Source organism: Cyprinodon tularosa, unplaced genomic scaffold, assembly GCF_016077235.1.
Source record: "Cyprinodon tularosa strain WSP-4 unplaced genomic scaffold, ASM1607723v1 ctg743, whole genome shotgun sequence".
NCBI lineage: Eukaryota > Metazoa > Chordata > Actinopteri > Cyprinodontiformes > Cyprinodontidae > Cyprinodon > Cyprinodon tularosa.
The window spans coordinates 14,957-30,807 of record NW_024039500.1 but is presented as its reverse complement, the minus strand read 5'-3'; the positions used below and the strand labels follow the sequence as shown (position 1 = coordinate 30,807).

General features: G+C 38.1%; 1 protein-coding gene across 4 annotated transcripts in view; it reads left to right on the top strand.

Moving 5' to 3' along the window:
- crfb16 (cytokine receptor family member B16) overlaps window positions 1-15,546 on the top strand; it is a 29,787-nt gene extending 14,241 nt beyond the window's left edge. The window contains exons 5-9 of one of the 4 annotated variants that reach the window (XR_005279340.1): window positions 10,907-11,054; window positions 11,284-11,438; window positions 11,628-11,697; window positions 11,807-11,986; window positions 14,068-15,546. Coding sequence is in view for 3 of the 4 variants with exons in the window: in XM_038269931.1 (XP_038125859.1) it covers window positions 10,907-11,054; window positions 11,284-11,438; window positions 14,065-14,169 (408 nt within the window). In the remaining variant the exon portion in view is untranslated. Of the gene's footprint in view, window positions 1-10,906; window positions 11,055-11,283; window positions 11,439-11,627; window positions 11,698-11,806; window positions 11,987-14,064 lie in introns of all 4 variants that reach the window. The other 3 variants (XM_038269933.1, XM_038269931.1, XM_038269932.1) reach the window with 3 other exon arrangements.
- Window positions 15,547-15,851: the final 305 nt, after the last annotated feature.

Here is a 15,851-nt window from a genome sequence, read left to right as displayed (position 1 = left end):
TCTTTATCTTGTGTTTTTTTAATGTTTTGAACCACAATTCCAGTGTGAACAATGTAATTGGATCCATGTATTTTTTGATCTTCTTATATATATCTTCATCTCCTATAACACTTTGAATTGGGTATCCTCCAAACTCTTTCTCCATATCTTTCCACTTAGCTATGTAGTTTCAATTCAATTCAATTCAAGTCAGTTTAATTATATAGTGCCAAATTCACAACACGTCATCTCAAGGCACTTTACAGTTCAACCAGATCATACAGTCAAATTGATTCAAAATTTTCTATCTAAGGAAAACCAGTTGATTGTATCGACTCATTGACTCGAATACAATCCCTCACACTAAACAGTGTAGTGACAATGGAGAGGAAAAACTCCCTTGTAACAGGAAGAAACCTCCAGCAGAATCAGGCTCAGTGTGAGCGGCCATCTGCTGAGGCCGACTGGGGTTCAAGGAGACAGAAGCAGATATCCAAAAAGCAGCTGTAAAAGGCGGCCCCGTCCAGGAAACACACAGTCAGGTAGACAAGCTCCGAGCCAGCTCCCATGCCAGAGGACGAAGAGAGCATATCCAGTCAGTCACGGTCAGAGAAACAGGACCGCATTGGAAAACAGGCCGATCTCCAGCATCTATAAACAAGGGTGTTGATGGCGTCACAGCCAAACAGGAACAGATGAGGCAAAGCTACTCTGAGGAAAAGCAGAGAGAGCATAACATTAGAGATTGAACTAACAGATTCTGCAGAATAGGAGAATAGAGAGAGAATGAAGCAGAATGATGAAATGGGGGTCCCTATGTCCTCCAAAAGTCTAAACCTATAGCAGCATAACTATAGAGATAGCTCAGGATAACCTGAGCCACTCTAACTATAAGCTTTATCAAAAAGGAAAGTTTTAAGCCTAGTCTTAAAAGTAGACAGGGTGTCTGCCTCACAGACTAAAACTGGTAGTTGGTTCCACAGGAGACGAGCCTCATAACTAAAAGATCTGCCTCCCATTCTATTTTTAGAAATTCTAGGAACCACTAGTAAACCTGCAGATTGAGAGCAGAGTGCTCTGTTAGGAACATAAGGAACAATCATATATTTGATATAAGATTAAGCTCGGCCATTTAAGACTTTATATGTGAGAAGGAGGATTTTAAATTCTATTTTGGATTTAACAGGAATCCAATGAAGAGAAGCCAGGATAGGAGAGATGTGATCTCTCTTTTTAATTTTCATCAGAACTCTGGCTGCAACAGTTTGGATCAACTGAAGGCTTTTAACTACAGTTTCTGGACTTCCTGATAGTAAAGAATTACAATAGTCCAACCTTGAAGTAACAAATGCATGGACTAGTTTCTCAGCATCACCCCTGGACAGGATATTTCTAATTTTTGCAATATTCCTCAGATGAAAGAAGGGATTTCTAGAAACCTCTTTCATATGGGATTTAAATGACAGGTCCTGATCAAAAACAACACCAAGATGTTTTGCTTTATTATCTAAAATCAGTTTAATCCCATCCAAATGAAGGCTAATCAGCTTCCTTTTCAAAGACTCTGGTCCAAAGACTATAACTTCTGTTTTGTCTGCATTCAGAAGGAGAAAGTGTCATACAGGTTTGTATGTCTTCAAGACATGCCTGTAATTTATGTAATGGGTTTGCTTCATCTGGATTTATAGACAGATATAGCTGAGTATAATCAGCATAACAGTGAAAATTAATTCCATGCTTTCTAATAATTCTACCGATTGGGAGCATGTATAAAGTAAAGAGAATTGGTCCTAGCACTGATCCCTGTGGTACTCCACAGGTAACCTTTGAGCATGTTGAAGATCTGTCATTAACATGAACAAACTGAATTCGATCAGAAAGGTAGTCGAGTGTGCACTAGCATATGACATATCTTAGTTGAGCATAGTTGAGAAATGATTCCTGAATTTCTTTTGATGGAATGTAATTGAGTGTTAGAATGTGTGTTTAGTTACATGAATTTTATATTCTGAAAGATAACCATACTTTCCAAAGAGATTCACCAGCGTTGGTAACGATTCATTTGGCTGTTCAAGGAAAGTTATTACATTGTCTCCAAAAAGCCCTATTTTGTGTTCCTCTCCATTTACTATAACTCTAGGGTGACCATATTTTCATATATTATGATATTTGCGATATTGAAAGAACAAATGTCTCATCATCGGGATTTGCTCCGTGATCAGAGGAAATGTTACTTGGCGCAGAACAGTTGTGAAAATTTGAAGTTCAGTTTAATATAATAATACAACTCTGTGTATAGTTCCGTCTGAAATTAATGTAAATAGTTGTTTTAATGGTTATAGAGTCAGACATGTGGCGGTAATGTTTGGTTTATCTAAAGGTTTTAATCTGTTACTGTGTAAATGAGTTTGGCTGTAATTTAAGGACAGATTCTAATAGATCTGCAGACTGGGAACTATAAATCTGATAGGATTTTAATTTTTTTATTGTTGTTTTGCACAATATGCTTAACTAAGTATTTTTTGTTGTTGAATATTAGAGATTTTGCAGATATATTTTGTAGATACATTGTTTAGATTTACTTATATATTTCTAACCCTTTTATAGAATAGAAAATCCCTTTATTGTCCCACAATGGGCAAATTTACAGCAGCAAAAAGATTATTGAAAATGGTCACACAAATGAGGACCTTAGAGAAATGTATAAGAATAACATAATAGGGAAGAGTTAAAATATAAAAAATAAAATTCTGTAAAGTGTTTTAACAAAACTGGAGAATAAATAACCAATATGCAGGTATGGACATTTTTACAATAATGGATATTTGAAAATAGCAGCAACATCAGAGATGTGCAGAATGACAGCAGCAGGTTATTTAACTGACTAAGGTTTCTATCATTACATTTGATTTGATTTGTTCCTGCTCCCGGTGGTTGGAACCTTTATTCCACTCTGGATTCTTGTGAGTGTAGTCTTTGTTCACTTTAACTTTTTAAAAAATAAATAAATAAACAAACAGTTTTGAAAACCTCGGTATTCATTCTTTTCCTGCTTTGTGTGTCAACTTTCACGGTTGCTAAGCAACAGAGCATACGGCGGTAAAACCCGCCGAAGGGAGGACCTGTTCGAATTTACAGACAGAACTCTTCCGGCCTCCTTATTTTCAAGGACTTCGAAGGATCCAGTCTACGTAGACCGCATCCTTGGAGGATGCAGCCCAGGTTTTTGAACAGAGCCTCTGATTAAGAGCAGGGCTGCCCGCACTGACGCGGCTCAGGGATTACGTCACACGGAGCGTCGTGCGCAGTGAAATCAGGACATTTCCTCACTTTCTAAAAAAAAAAACCGGGACGCCCGGGACAGGACGTGAAATACGGATATGTTCCGGGAAATACAGACGTTTGGTCACCCTATATAACTCCCCATCATGTCGTACTGCCTGCGCCAGAGGCTCTATAAAGAGGGCAAACAGTGTAGGTGATAGGCAGCACCCCTGCCTGGTTGATCTTTGTATGTTGAATTCGTCACTCAGGCTTCCATTTATTTTAATTTTCGCTGTAGGGTGATGATCAGTACAATATATAAAGACACTATATCATAGTGTCTTTACACATTGTACTGATTTATTACTGAATGCAAATTGTTTTAATGTTTTATATATAAATTCCCAATTTACTAAGTCAAATGCTTTTTCTGCATCAACACTTACTATTATGATACTTTGTTTTCCCAGCTGCGCTTGGTCTATCATGTGTAGAACTCTTCTAATATTATCATGTGTTTGGCGTCCTCTCATAATTCCTGTTTGATCTTCCTCTATCAAGTCTGTTACAAAGGTATTTAATCTATTAGAAAGTATGTTTGTGTATATCTTATAATCAACATTTAACAGTGAAATTGGTCTATACACTCATCAGCCACTTTATTAGGTACCCCATGCTAGTAACGGGTTGGACCTCCTTTTGCCTTTAGAACTGCCTCAATTATTAGTGGCATAGATTCAACAAGGTGCTGGAAGCATTCCTCAGGGAGTTTGGTCTATATTGACATGATGGCATCACACAGTTGCCGCAGATTTGTCGGCTGCACATCCATGATGCGAATCTCCCGTTCCACCACATCCCAAAGATGCTCTATTGGATTGAGATCTGGTGACTGTGGAGGCCATTTGAGTACAGTGAACTCATTGTCATGTTCAAGAAACCAGTCTGAGATGATTCCAGCTTTATGACATGGCGCATTATCCTGCTGAACGTAGCCATCAGAAGTTGGGTACATTGTGGTCATAAATGGATGGACATGGTCAGCAACAATACTCAGGTAGGCTGTGGCGTTGCAACGATGCTCAATTGGTACCAAGGGGCCCAAAGAGTGCCAAGAAAATATTCCCCACACCATGACACCACCACCACCAGCCTGAACAGTTGATACAAGGCAGGATGGATCCATCCGTTCATGTTGTAGACACCAAATTCTGACCCTACCATCTGAATGTCGCAGCAGAAATCGAGACTCATCAGACCAGGCAACGTTTTTCCAATCTTCTGTTGTCCAATTTCGATGAGCTTGTGCAAATTGTAGCCTCAGTTTCCTGTTCTTAGCTGAGAGGAGTGGCACCCAGTGTGGTCTTCTGCTGCTGTAGCCCATCTGCCTCAAAGTTCGACGTACTGTGCGTTCAGAGATGCTCTTCTGGCCACCTTGGTTGTAACGGGTGGTTATTTGAGTCACTGTTGCCCTTCTATCAGCTCGAACCAGTCTGGCCATTCTCCTCTGGCATGAACAAGGCATTTCCGACCACAGAACTGCTGCTCACTGGATGTTTTTTCTTTTTCGGACCATTCTCTGTAAACCCTAGAGATGGTTGTGCGTGAAAATCCCAGTAGATCAGCAGTTTCTGAAATACTCAGACCAGCCCTTCTGGCACCAACAATCATGCCACGTTCAAAGTCACTCAAATCCCCTTTCTTCCCCATACTGATGCTCTGTTTGAACTGCAGGAGATTGTCTTGACCATGTCTACATGCCTAAATGCACTGAGTTGCCGCCATGTGATTGGCTGCTTAGAAAGTAACTGTTAACGAGCAGTTGGACAGGTGTACCTAATAAAGTGGCCGGTGAGTGTAGTTGCCACAGTCTTCCTTATCTTTTCCTTGTTTTGTGATGACTGAGATGATAGCTTCACTCCATGAAGGAGGTATTTTGTTGTTACTGAGTGTCCAATTGAAAGAAGCTGTAAGTATTGGTGTCAGCTCTTCTCTAAACGTCTTGTACCATTCTGCTGGGTATCCATCACTGCCTGGGGATTTATAATTTTTTTATGTATTTATTGCCTCTTTCACTTCCTCCGTTGTGATTGCTGCTGTCAGTGTTTTGTAGTTTGCCAATTGTTGGTAAATCTAATGCATTTAAAAAATTTCTCATTTCCTCCACATGTGCCAATTCAGGTTGTGTATACAGTTTCTCATAATATTCTCGAAAAATGCCCTCTATTGCCTCTGGGCTATCTGTTAGTTCACCTGTGCATGGGTTTCTAATTTTATAGATCGCATTCTGTGTTTGCTGTTGCATTTTAGTTTTTTTGTGACTTGTTGTGTCCATATTATGATTCAGAACTACTTTTAAATCACCTCCACAAATTAAAATTGCTTCTGTTTCTATCGCTATTAAATCAAATATGTTTTTGAAAAAGTTTTTGTTACTCTCCCGGGGTGCATATACATTTACCAAGGTTATTAATTCATTTTCTATTCTTCCTTTCAATATTATGTATTTTCCTTCCTTTTAATTCCTTTTTGTAATCAAATTGTATTGTGTTTGACATTAATATTCCAACACCTCTTCTACATCCTTCTTTAAAAGAACTATGGTATGTATTCCTGTAGCCATACTTTTTTAGTTTTTCATGTTCTGTTTTGGATAAATTAGTCTCTTGCAACAATATAATTTGTGCCTTTTCCTTTTTCAGTTTTGTCATCACCCTTTCTTTTTTACTCAATGCGTTCAAACCATTCACATTAAGCGACATTATCTTGATATCAGTCATAACGATTTATTACTCCCTTTAAATATGCTCCCAAGCGTCTCAGAACAGAGCCAGCATGAACTTACTAACCAAACATAAACCAAAAAAACAAACAAAAATCCGGCGGACTAAAAACATGGGGTATCCTTCTTCCCCCAGTCCCAGTTGGTGGGTGGAGGGGAGATCCTCACCTGTGTTGAGGGCCCCTCCCTAGATCTAGTACCACTCCCATCCTGTGGGGCAGCGCTCTATCTAGACATGTCCAACTTAAATGTCTTACCATCTCCCAGTCGGTTTTAGTTGAATCCTCTTTTCCGCATATGCCTTTCTTTTCTGGACAATCTCAGTTGGATAGTCGTGGTCGAAGTAGAATTGTTTACCCCATACGTGGATTTTTTTCTGCCAGGCTTTCTTCAAGATCGTTTCTTTGGTCTCAAATTGTAGAAAGTTTATCATGACTAACTGTTGTGGATTTAGCTGACATCCCATTCGACTTCATTTTATATCGCTTTACTTCTGAACTGCGGCAATATACATGTAAAAATAGAGCTACATTTTCTAGAAAAGCACTGACTTCTTCGCCTGTCAGAAAACAGGAAAAAACAACAACTATGGCACCTACGCCATCTGGTGGAGAATTACTTATAAAAGGACCTAGTACAATCTTAACCTGAAATGTATTTGAGTTTAATTATTGCTGTATTTATTTAACCTCTGAAAAATATGAAATAACCATATTATAATATTCAACACTGACCTCGTACTGCATTTAGGTTCGGTTTTGGAGCGAGGGCTCGGTGGGCTTGTTGGATCTGGAGATCGATCCCCTCCGGAAGTTCAAGTTCTTTCTTAAAAAGTTGCTCCAAAAATGTAGCTTTACATCTCCTTTCTACATCCTCTGGTAAACCGAAGATTCTGATATTGTTTCTCCTTGATCTCCCATCTAGATCGGTTAGTTTTTCCTGCATTCGCAGAACTTGTTCCACCATCTTCGTTAGCACCTTGTTAGCATCCATCTTCCACTCCTCCACCTCCGATATGCGTGTCTGTGTCTCGCTAATGTTCACTTGCTGTGCCTTTAGTTCCCGGTCATTCTCGGACAGCTGACGGTCTATTTCTTGTCGGAGGTTCATTATTTCTTCCTTTATTTCTTTCTTCAGCTCGTCCTTTAATGTTACCAGCTCCTGACACAGGTCTTGTTTAAGGGTTTTAATATCACCTCTGATAGCTGCGAGCCCATTTTGCAGTGCCTCCGTGCTATCGTGTTCTTCCATTTCCTCTGCTAGGGCTTTCTCGTGTTCGCTAGCTTTGTGTTCGGAAATTTCTTCTTTTGCAGCCAGTTCTTCGATTCTGTCTTGCTTTTTATTGTTTTTCCGGCTTCTTCTCTTGCTTATTCCACTCATGCTTTAGATTAATCTGTCGAGTTCTAATTTTGTTACACTGTAAAAACGAAAAAGTTAGTTCAACTCAAAATTTCAAGGCAACCGGCTGCACAGAATTTTTGAGTTGAAGGCATCAACTTAATTTTTTAAGTTTTGTAGAACTACACTTATTAAGTTGTGTCAGCTAAGTTTTTCAAGTTCTGCCAACTAAGTTTTTTTAATTCAAGTTACTGGAACTTTCAAGTCTGTAAAAACTTATTATTTTAAGTTCAGATTATCTGTAAAAAGTAATTTTAAATTCAGACAACCATTCCCTGTAATAACTTACATTTTTGAGTTTAAATCCCCCCCATTAAATCATCCACTGACATTAAACACACTTGTCCCAAGTGGGGCAGGGTACATCCTGGACAGGTCACCAGACACACAGGACTAACAACCATTCATGCACACACTCACTCAGTACAATTTATAGAAGCCAAACCTAACAGTCATGTTTTTGGACTGTAGGAGGAAGCCAGAGTACCCAAAGAGAACCCACACATGCTCAGGGAGAACCTGCAAACTCCATGCAGAAAGACCCATGACCAGGAATCGAACCCAGAATCTTCTTGCTGCAAGGCAGCAGTGCTACCCACTGCACCACTGTGCAGCCCTGGCAGTAAACCAGGTTTACAATTCCACAATGTAAACAAGTAATCTTATGCTTAAAACAAATCAGGTTTCAGCATATATTTTTTTGCTTTCCAACTCCTGTTAAAACCTTACAAATAATGCAATATTGCCAGAGATGACAGGAAACCAGTGCCTTAGTCTTCTCTTGGACGAGTCCTTAGGGAAAGTTACCACCAGCAGAGTGACCAGATGGTTGAACCAAACTTTAGAAGGGAGCTCCTGGGAAAATCCATGGAAACCCCATAGCAGCCAGTTGCCATGACAAATTTGAAATGAGCATGTGCAGATAAGTTGACCTCGCTCGGACTGGGTGTCAACTACAACTTCTAAGTAAACTCAACTTAATTTATAGAATAAGATGAACTTTTCATCAGAAACTTATGAAAGTAAGTTCAACTGGCTCACAAAAGACAGTTCAAGTTCCAACTGGCAATTTTATTGTCAGTGAATGCAAAAATCTTAGTAAGGTGAACAATTTTGAGTTGTCGTTTTTACAGTGTATGGCCATTTTTACCCGACTCTGGAGAGCTAGCTGACTATGCTTCCATTCCCTCCGCCATCTTGTTTCGACCTCTATCTCTTATCTTTATCTGTGCAACTGTACCATGTCTCTTTTAATTGTTTGAAATACTTTTTATTTGCTCCTATCCCTTTAATTTTTTTTCCAATACTGGATATTGATCTGGCCCTAAGGGCTACACATGGACCGATTTTACTTAACTACAGACATTGAACGTCACTCTGCACATTTTTAATTTGCATTGACTGACATGTTGCATCTGTGAAGAGATCAGTGGCGGCTGGTGAAAAATATTTTTGGTGGGGCTGATATAGCCTAGTGTATGTCTCCAACTAATCCGGAATAAGAATTCAAATAAACAATTGCACAATACATACAATTTAACAGTAATGATTTAATTTACTGTATAATAACAGTAACAGTGATGATTTTGGTCACTGTGTCGGGGTTCTTTGGCCTCCGAGAACCCAGGCTCAGTCGGGTTACCGGTGTTGGTGATTTATTGTGCGCAAAAACTCAAAACAGGGTGCAAAAGAAACTAAACATATACAAGATCCTCTGGGCCTCAGCCTCCCTCCAGTTACCAGCAATGTAACAAAGAAACAGAAAACAGAAATGGCCGCTCTTCTTCCCACAGCCCTCATTAAATAGTTTAAGCCCCTCACCTCAGGCTCTCTTATTTCTGATTTCTTCTCAGAAATCAGTTTTGTCCATATATTATCCCTCCACAAACGATGTACAAAAACAAACAAATAATTTTTACAACTTAATTCTTTTACACAGATTCATTGACTTATTCAATTACACCAAACTGGGTTTGAACCCAGCAAAGACGCAGCCAGACTGAAGATGACAAGTCCCCGTACACACACACACACACCCACACACACACACACACACACACACACACACACACACACACACACACACACACACACACACACACACACACACACACACACACACGGCTAAACCCACTGAAGTATTAAGTGTGCACCCTCAATACGCCAGCAGGTAACCAGGAACAGCTTGTGTGTTTTAAGTTAATGGAGCTACTGGGCTCAACGCGAGCGAATTGGTCCTCACAAGCACAGTATAACAGGAATGTGTGCGTGGCACGCAAAGTTTTAAGTGACGAGGTGGATTCGTCACAGTTACAATAACCATGACAGGAAATTTTCATATCCTACAACAGGGATGTTCTTCTGGCAAACGGGTAGATAAATAAGGATCTCACCGAATTTAGTGGAAGCTGCATCTTGCTCGTTACGTTCGCAATCATCCCTCTAATTGTCTGCACCTGCGCATTGGGTGCAGAAGCCTGTAGAAGCGCAGTATTTTCAGCGCCCCAAGACCATAAATTTCTGAGACGCTGATTGGCCATTAAATTCACCTAGCAATAGTACATGATTGACAGATTCTCTGCAAATGTGGGTCTGTCTGATCAGCGCCCCAAGACAGAGACGGTAGGAGTCTGTCTGTGGAAATCCACAAATGAATGACGGTAGGTAGGAAAATGTAGTTTATATAATTTGTTTTGCTTATAGGTACAAACTCTAGAGAGTTAAACTGACATTTATGAGTAAATTTCTAAAAATATATTTTACGTTTCTCTCTTCTTATCAGGGAGGGCGGTGCCCCAGCGCCCCCTATGGGCCGGCCGCCACTGGAAGAGATGTCAAGTTACAAAGTACAAATACTTTGTTACCATACTTAAAAAGTTCACTGGAGTAAAAATTTTCTAGACAACATTTTACTTCTACTCCTTACATTTTTTTTCCCAATTATCTCTTCTTTCTTCTCCTTACATTTTAAAAATAGACTTACTAGTTTTGCTTCATTTTACCTCCTTTTCATAATGGCCTGTTTGTAATAAAAAAAGAAAAAACATGAATATCATTTGTTTTATCCAAACAATTTCTTTCTGGTTGGAGTCGGTGCTGCACCGACTTGTTGTTCGCTACATACCAAAATGGATAGTCTTTTAAGATTGGGCAAGGTTAAATTTGACACTGTTGCCATTAGTTATAAAACTACGAAACTTAAGTATAAAGAAGTTATCATCAAGAATTATAGAAACATGTTCCTTTAATAGAGTAGTGCAGTAACCATTGTTTTTCTTTTACATTTTGTCCTGCATTACTTTTACTTTTATTCTTTAAGTACATTTAAAAATACTACTTTTAAACTTTTACTTGAGTAAAAAGTCTAAGTTAGTACTCTAATTTCTACAAAATAGTTTTTTAAACAGTAGGATTTATATTTCTAATTAAGTAATAAAAATGAATACTTTTGACACCTCTGCACCTGTGTTGCTGTTTCTTCAGGCTTCTGTCAGTTTGATGGCAGCAGACCAGGAGGTGTTGCATTTCGCCGCCCTGCAGGAGGGAGCAGTGTACTGTGTCAAGGCTCAGGTTTTCCTCAAGTCAGACATGCACAGTGGATACACGGACAGCTACTGTGTGTCCATCACAGGTACACACAGAAAGACGGCACTTATTTATTGATGAAATATCTTCCTTTTGACCTGAAAAATAAAAGAGAATCACATTAATCTGTTGTTCCTAGGAAAATATGAGTACGAAAATAAGTGTTAATGTTACAATTTTAAAAGTGGAAAATGCATCATTTCAATTTTTTTAATATTTATACATAATCATTTTATAAAAGGTCTTAAACAAATCTAAACCCAATGCACCTGCAGCTCCTGGTGCTCCTGCATGGAAGGAGCCCACCGCAGTGACTGTGACAGTGGTCATCATGTTGGGTCTTCTGATTGGTTTCTTCTGGTCCATCGTCCACTGTTATCCAGACTCCTGTCAAAAATATTTCCAGAAAGCAACGTTGCCACAATTTCTGGTGAGTATTTAATGGGTTTTAAAACAGATCACTCTGTTCTTTATAAAGCAGACTGATGGAGCATATTACTAGGTACTGTATTTCTAGGTGTTACATGCAGGGTCAGCCCAAGGCCTAAGCAAACTAAGCAAATGCTTCTCAAAGTTGGGTTGGCCTTTACTAATGATGACTTTCTCCTTGATACTGTAGCAGGTTTGCATGCAGGTAACTAACTAATGCTGAAACCAAGGTCCAATCGTTTGATGGAGTATCAGGCGAGGTTTGAGATTTTTTTAAAACTTTTTTATTTCGAGAATAAAGTTGTAATATTGCGAGAACAAAGTTGCAATATTACGAGAATAAAGTCATCATACCACAACCCGTTTCAGAAAGAAAGCTTCGAGCTCCGACCAGCAGATGATGGTCGACCAGCATCACCAAACAGCAACCAGCAACAGAGTCCTCTTCGACAAACTGCCTGATTTAATGTTGGTCCTAAAAGATTTCCTTATTTGTCACACCAAAGCCAAAGTATAACTTCATATGATGCTCAAATTTGCTCATTTTAGGTAAGAAAGTGCTTCTTATAAGAATTGTAATAAAATACAACTTTATTCTCATAATATTAGGACTTTATTGTCATAATATTAAGATTTTACTCTCATAATTTAACACTTTACTCTCATAATTTTACGACATTATTCTCCTAATTTTATTACTTAATTCTAATAGTGTTACGACTTCATTCTCTTCAACAAATCTCTTGCCTGGCCCTGATACCCCTATCGTAAAGCTCTTTCCGCAATACAAAAAAATAATGAAACGCTTATACCGTTATATGCTCCTGGTTAAACATTCTTCTGATGGTGATAATGAAGAGATTAGCACTTATAAACTGCAACAACATAATGTTGATGCTTTGCCCATCTTGACCAGAAGCCATTGCAGCTAATCCAGCCTCACAGGACATTACAATGTCTGTTTGATTGACTGGTGGAAAAAGGAGAAATAGAGCTTGGACTGACTGACACAAAGCTACTGGCTGTAAATAGTTTATCATGACCAGTTATGTAGGCCTACAATTCAGAATTCATGTTTATCTAGATAAACACACAAATACATCTTATTGAATATTATTTATTTTCATCACCAGTTATTATAGTATAAAAGCTTCCAGCAGTTTGTGATGCATTTTGGAAATAGGTGATGAGCCCCTGGTCTAACGCACTACCTGGCTAAAGAAATCTGTTCAAAGACTTACTTTTACTTAATATTTTGGTAGCACAGGCATATCCTTATCTTATTTTATTTTCACCCTTATCTTTTTTATTATTATATCTTATTTGTACATACAATCTTATTTTTCTCTGTTCTGTAAAAGTTTGCACTGCAAGAAAAAGAATTCCCGTAAGTGATTAATAAAAGTAGTTCTTATTCTGATTCATGAAGTCATCTAGATCAATTCCAAGATTACCGTGAGATTAATGTAGATTAAAAAAAGTAAATCCGAAAAAAAAAAAAAAAAAATTCAATTAAATTTAATAGACTTAGAAGTTTCATCATCCAGCAGATGCTGTTGTAACCCGCTCCTAAAATCACACTTAAGCTGTGTCCGAACACCCTCCCTAACCCCTATATAGTGCTCTGTATAGGGGTTGGGGTCATTATTATAATTTTATATGGGTGTCTGGATGAAAAAGTAGTGGACTCAAAAGTTCCCATCATGCACCATGAAAAGTAGTGTACATCAGTGTTCACTAAATGAGCAGATATATCGCGGAATGCTTTGCAAGAGCTCTCCTTGTCAAAAATTATGGGACTGGTTTTGGGGCGAAAAAAGAACAAAGATGTTGCAGGCACCATGTGGGGAGCCACAGGTGATCAACATAGAGTGAAAAGTAGTGATCATCTGTCCCAGTGTTTCGTTTACTGAGTTCACTATGAAGTCCTCTATATAGTCCCTGCTCCAGATGGGTATTGAAGGGTTAGGGGTTAGGGTAGACAATTTGACACAGCCAAAAATGTGAGCAAGTTTCTTGATAAATAATTTCTTATCATTTTTTTGTTCATGAGATCACTTTTAAGATCGATCTTAATAATAACGCTAAGATGCTTGATAAAAATGACCCCTGATTATTTAAATAAACAAGGTGTGTTTGGACTATAAAACAGAGACACCCAAAATAATCTATGTTTTGCTTAATGAGCTTTAGACTAGAGGCTGACTAAAATATTGTTACATTTATGTAAACTGAGCAATGTTTTGAATACTTTACATTTAAACAATGCTAAAATTTCCACTATAAAAGATAATTCCCAACACTTATTCCTCTGCTCTGACACAGTTAATATAAACCTTTTCTTTGTCTCCCTCTGCTGTTGATGTGAAGAGAGAAAAATTATGGTTTGTAAAAATATCTATTTGCTTCCATTAGCTAAACTTAATGAGAAAATAACTCCTGATTTTATTTGGTGCAACCTATTTAGTAAAACCAGAACAATGATTAAGCAGTGGGCAATGCACTGCAGTTTCTGTAAATGGAGTAGAAAGCTCTTCTTTACCAGACTATTAGGATTTCCAGCTGTATGTTAATAAGGACTAATGTTCAAGTTTTGAACCAGTTTTTTTTCCTGATCTGTGTCCAAGCAGAGAGAAAACTTTGACTTCCAGACCACAATGATCCCAGATCCTCAGGAGCCCTGCGAGGAGACCCCCCACCTACTGAAGGCTTTCACAGTGGAGGAAACGTGACCAAAAGTTAAGGCTGCTATCACTGCATGTTTAAGGAAGAAGGCTCCAAGCTGTTAGAGCTGCATTTAGATCGCCATGGAAATGACTTTCCCACGAGACAGGGAAGACTTAATGGAAGGACTTTCCATGTCCCCATACATCTCACAGGAGGAGGTGCATCAAGTCCTATCATCCTCTATTTGAATGAGAAAAGGGTTTACAGAAGAGACTGCAGGTGGATGCAGATGAGAATAGTTTCTGGCAGGAATGAAGGATTTTTTTTGTGCACAGGTGTTGTACATGGTGTCATGATGAAAGGCCATAAAATGTTTATTTATACCTACTCTTTTTACAGGCAGTAAAGGAATTAAACTGTTATTCGCTATCCCAGATGGAATGACAGATTTATAAATAATCAAAAAGGCTGTAAAAATAACTAAGGAACAGCACGCTAGTTTTGAAGTTTTTAATTTTTTTATGTATAAATGTTTCTATGGTTTACCTACACCAGCTTCTGTTGATTAAATGGATACAGATGTTTATTTCTGTATTTTACATATTTAAATCAAGACGTCACATTTAAGGTGGCTTGATGTTGTCTGTCAGAGTTTCATGTTCTAACAGATAAAACCTTTTCCAGGCTTGAGTCCGGTTCAATGATCTCCTGGAATATCCTGGGGGGAAAACAACGGCCATGTTTACGTTATTAGACCTGTGGTCCAGAGCAAATTAAGCAGTTTTTCAGCTATTTTATTTTTGAACTGTTAGTTGTTTGTATCAATCAAAGGAAAGCATTATTGTTTTGATTTATTTTAAAGATTACTTTTTTATATCCTCTTAATCATTAAGAGATTAGATCAGGTAAACAAATTGGTGTGTTTTTATCAGGGGTTTCACCCAGTCAGCCAATCACCATGGAGACACTTTCCTCCACACAAGATGTTATCTAAAGTATTATCTTTATGACATCACTCTGTAGACTAAACCTCAACATTGGACATGCACAGGTGCTTGTATTTTATTGTGCTTTTATATGTTTGACCCTTGTTTTGCCTGGAAAAACCTTGAAAAAAGTAATTCTTCATCCCACATTTCCTGTACATAATTTACCCTGAAGGAAGATGTTTATATTCCTTAGAACCTTTTTGGGTCATTAGAACTGTAGCCGTCTTTAAGTATGATCCTTTTCACCTTCTACATTCAGTCAACAGGAAGTCAACATAGAAGATAAATCTGTCTTTCCTGCATCATTTAACTTTAGGATTTAAAAGGTTTTCCATCTACAGTCTTTTCAATCACAGATTTATGTTTCATCCTCCTTTTAAAATGAAACTTTCTTCTCATATAAAAATCCTTGAGTATATGTTAAAAGTTTTGGTTTACAAAGATCGAAGTAAATTGTTAGAAAAAAACAATTGTTGTTTTTTAAGATGTATTGTTTTAAATAAACAAATTTGTTCTTGCCTGGCAAAAAAAACATATTGTTATTTTTTTGCCCTGAAGAAGGAAAAAATTTTTTTACTTTTCCTGAGTTGGATTATCTTTAAGGTAATATCAATGCTTAATTTTGTTTATTTGTATAGCACAAAATCACAACAATCTCAACACATCTCAAGACACTGTGTTCAAGGGTTCAAGGAGACCCTTGAGGAGACAGGAGCAGACATACAGAAAGAACTGAAGAGATACCCAATTAGCTCTAC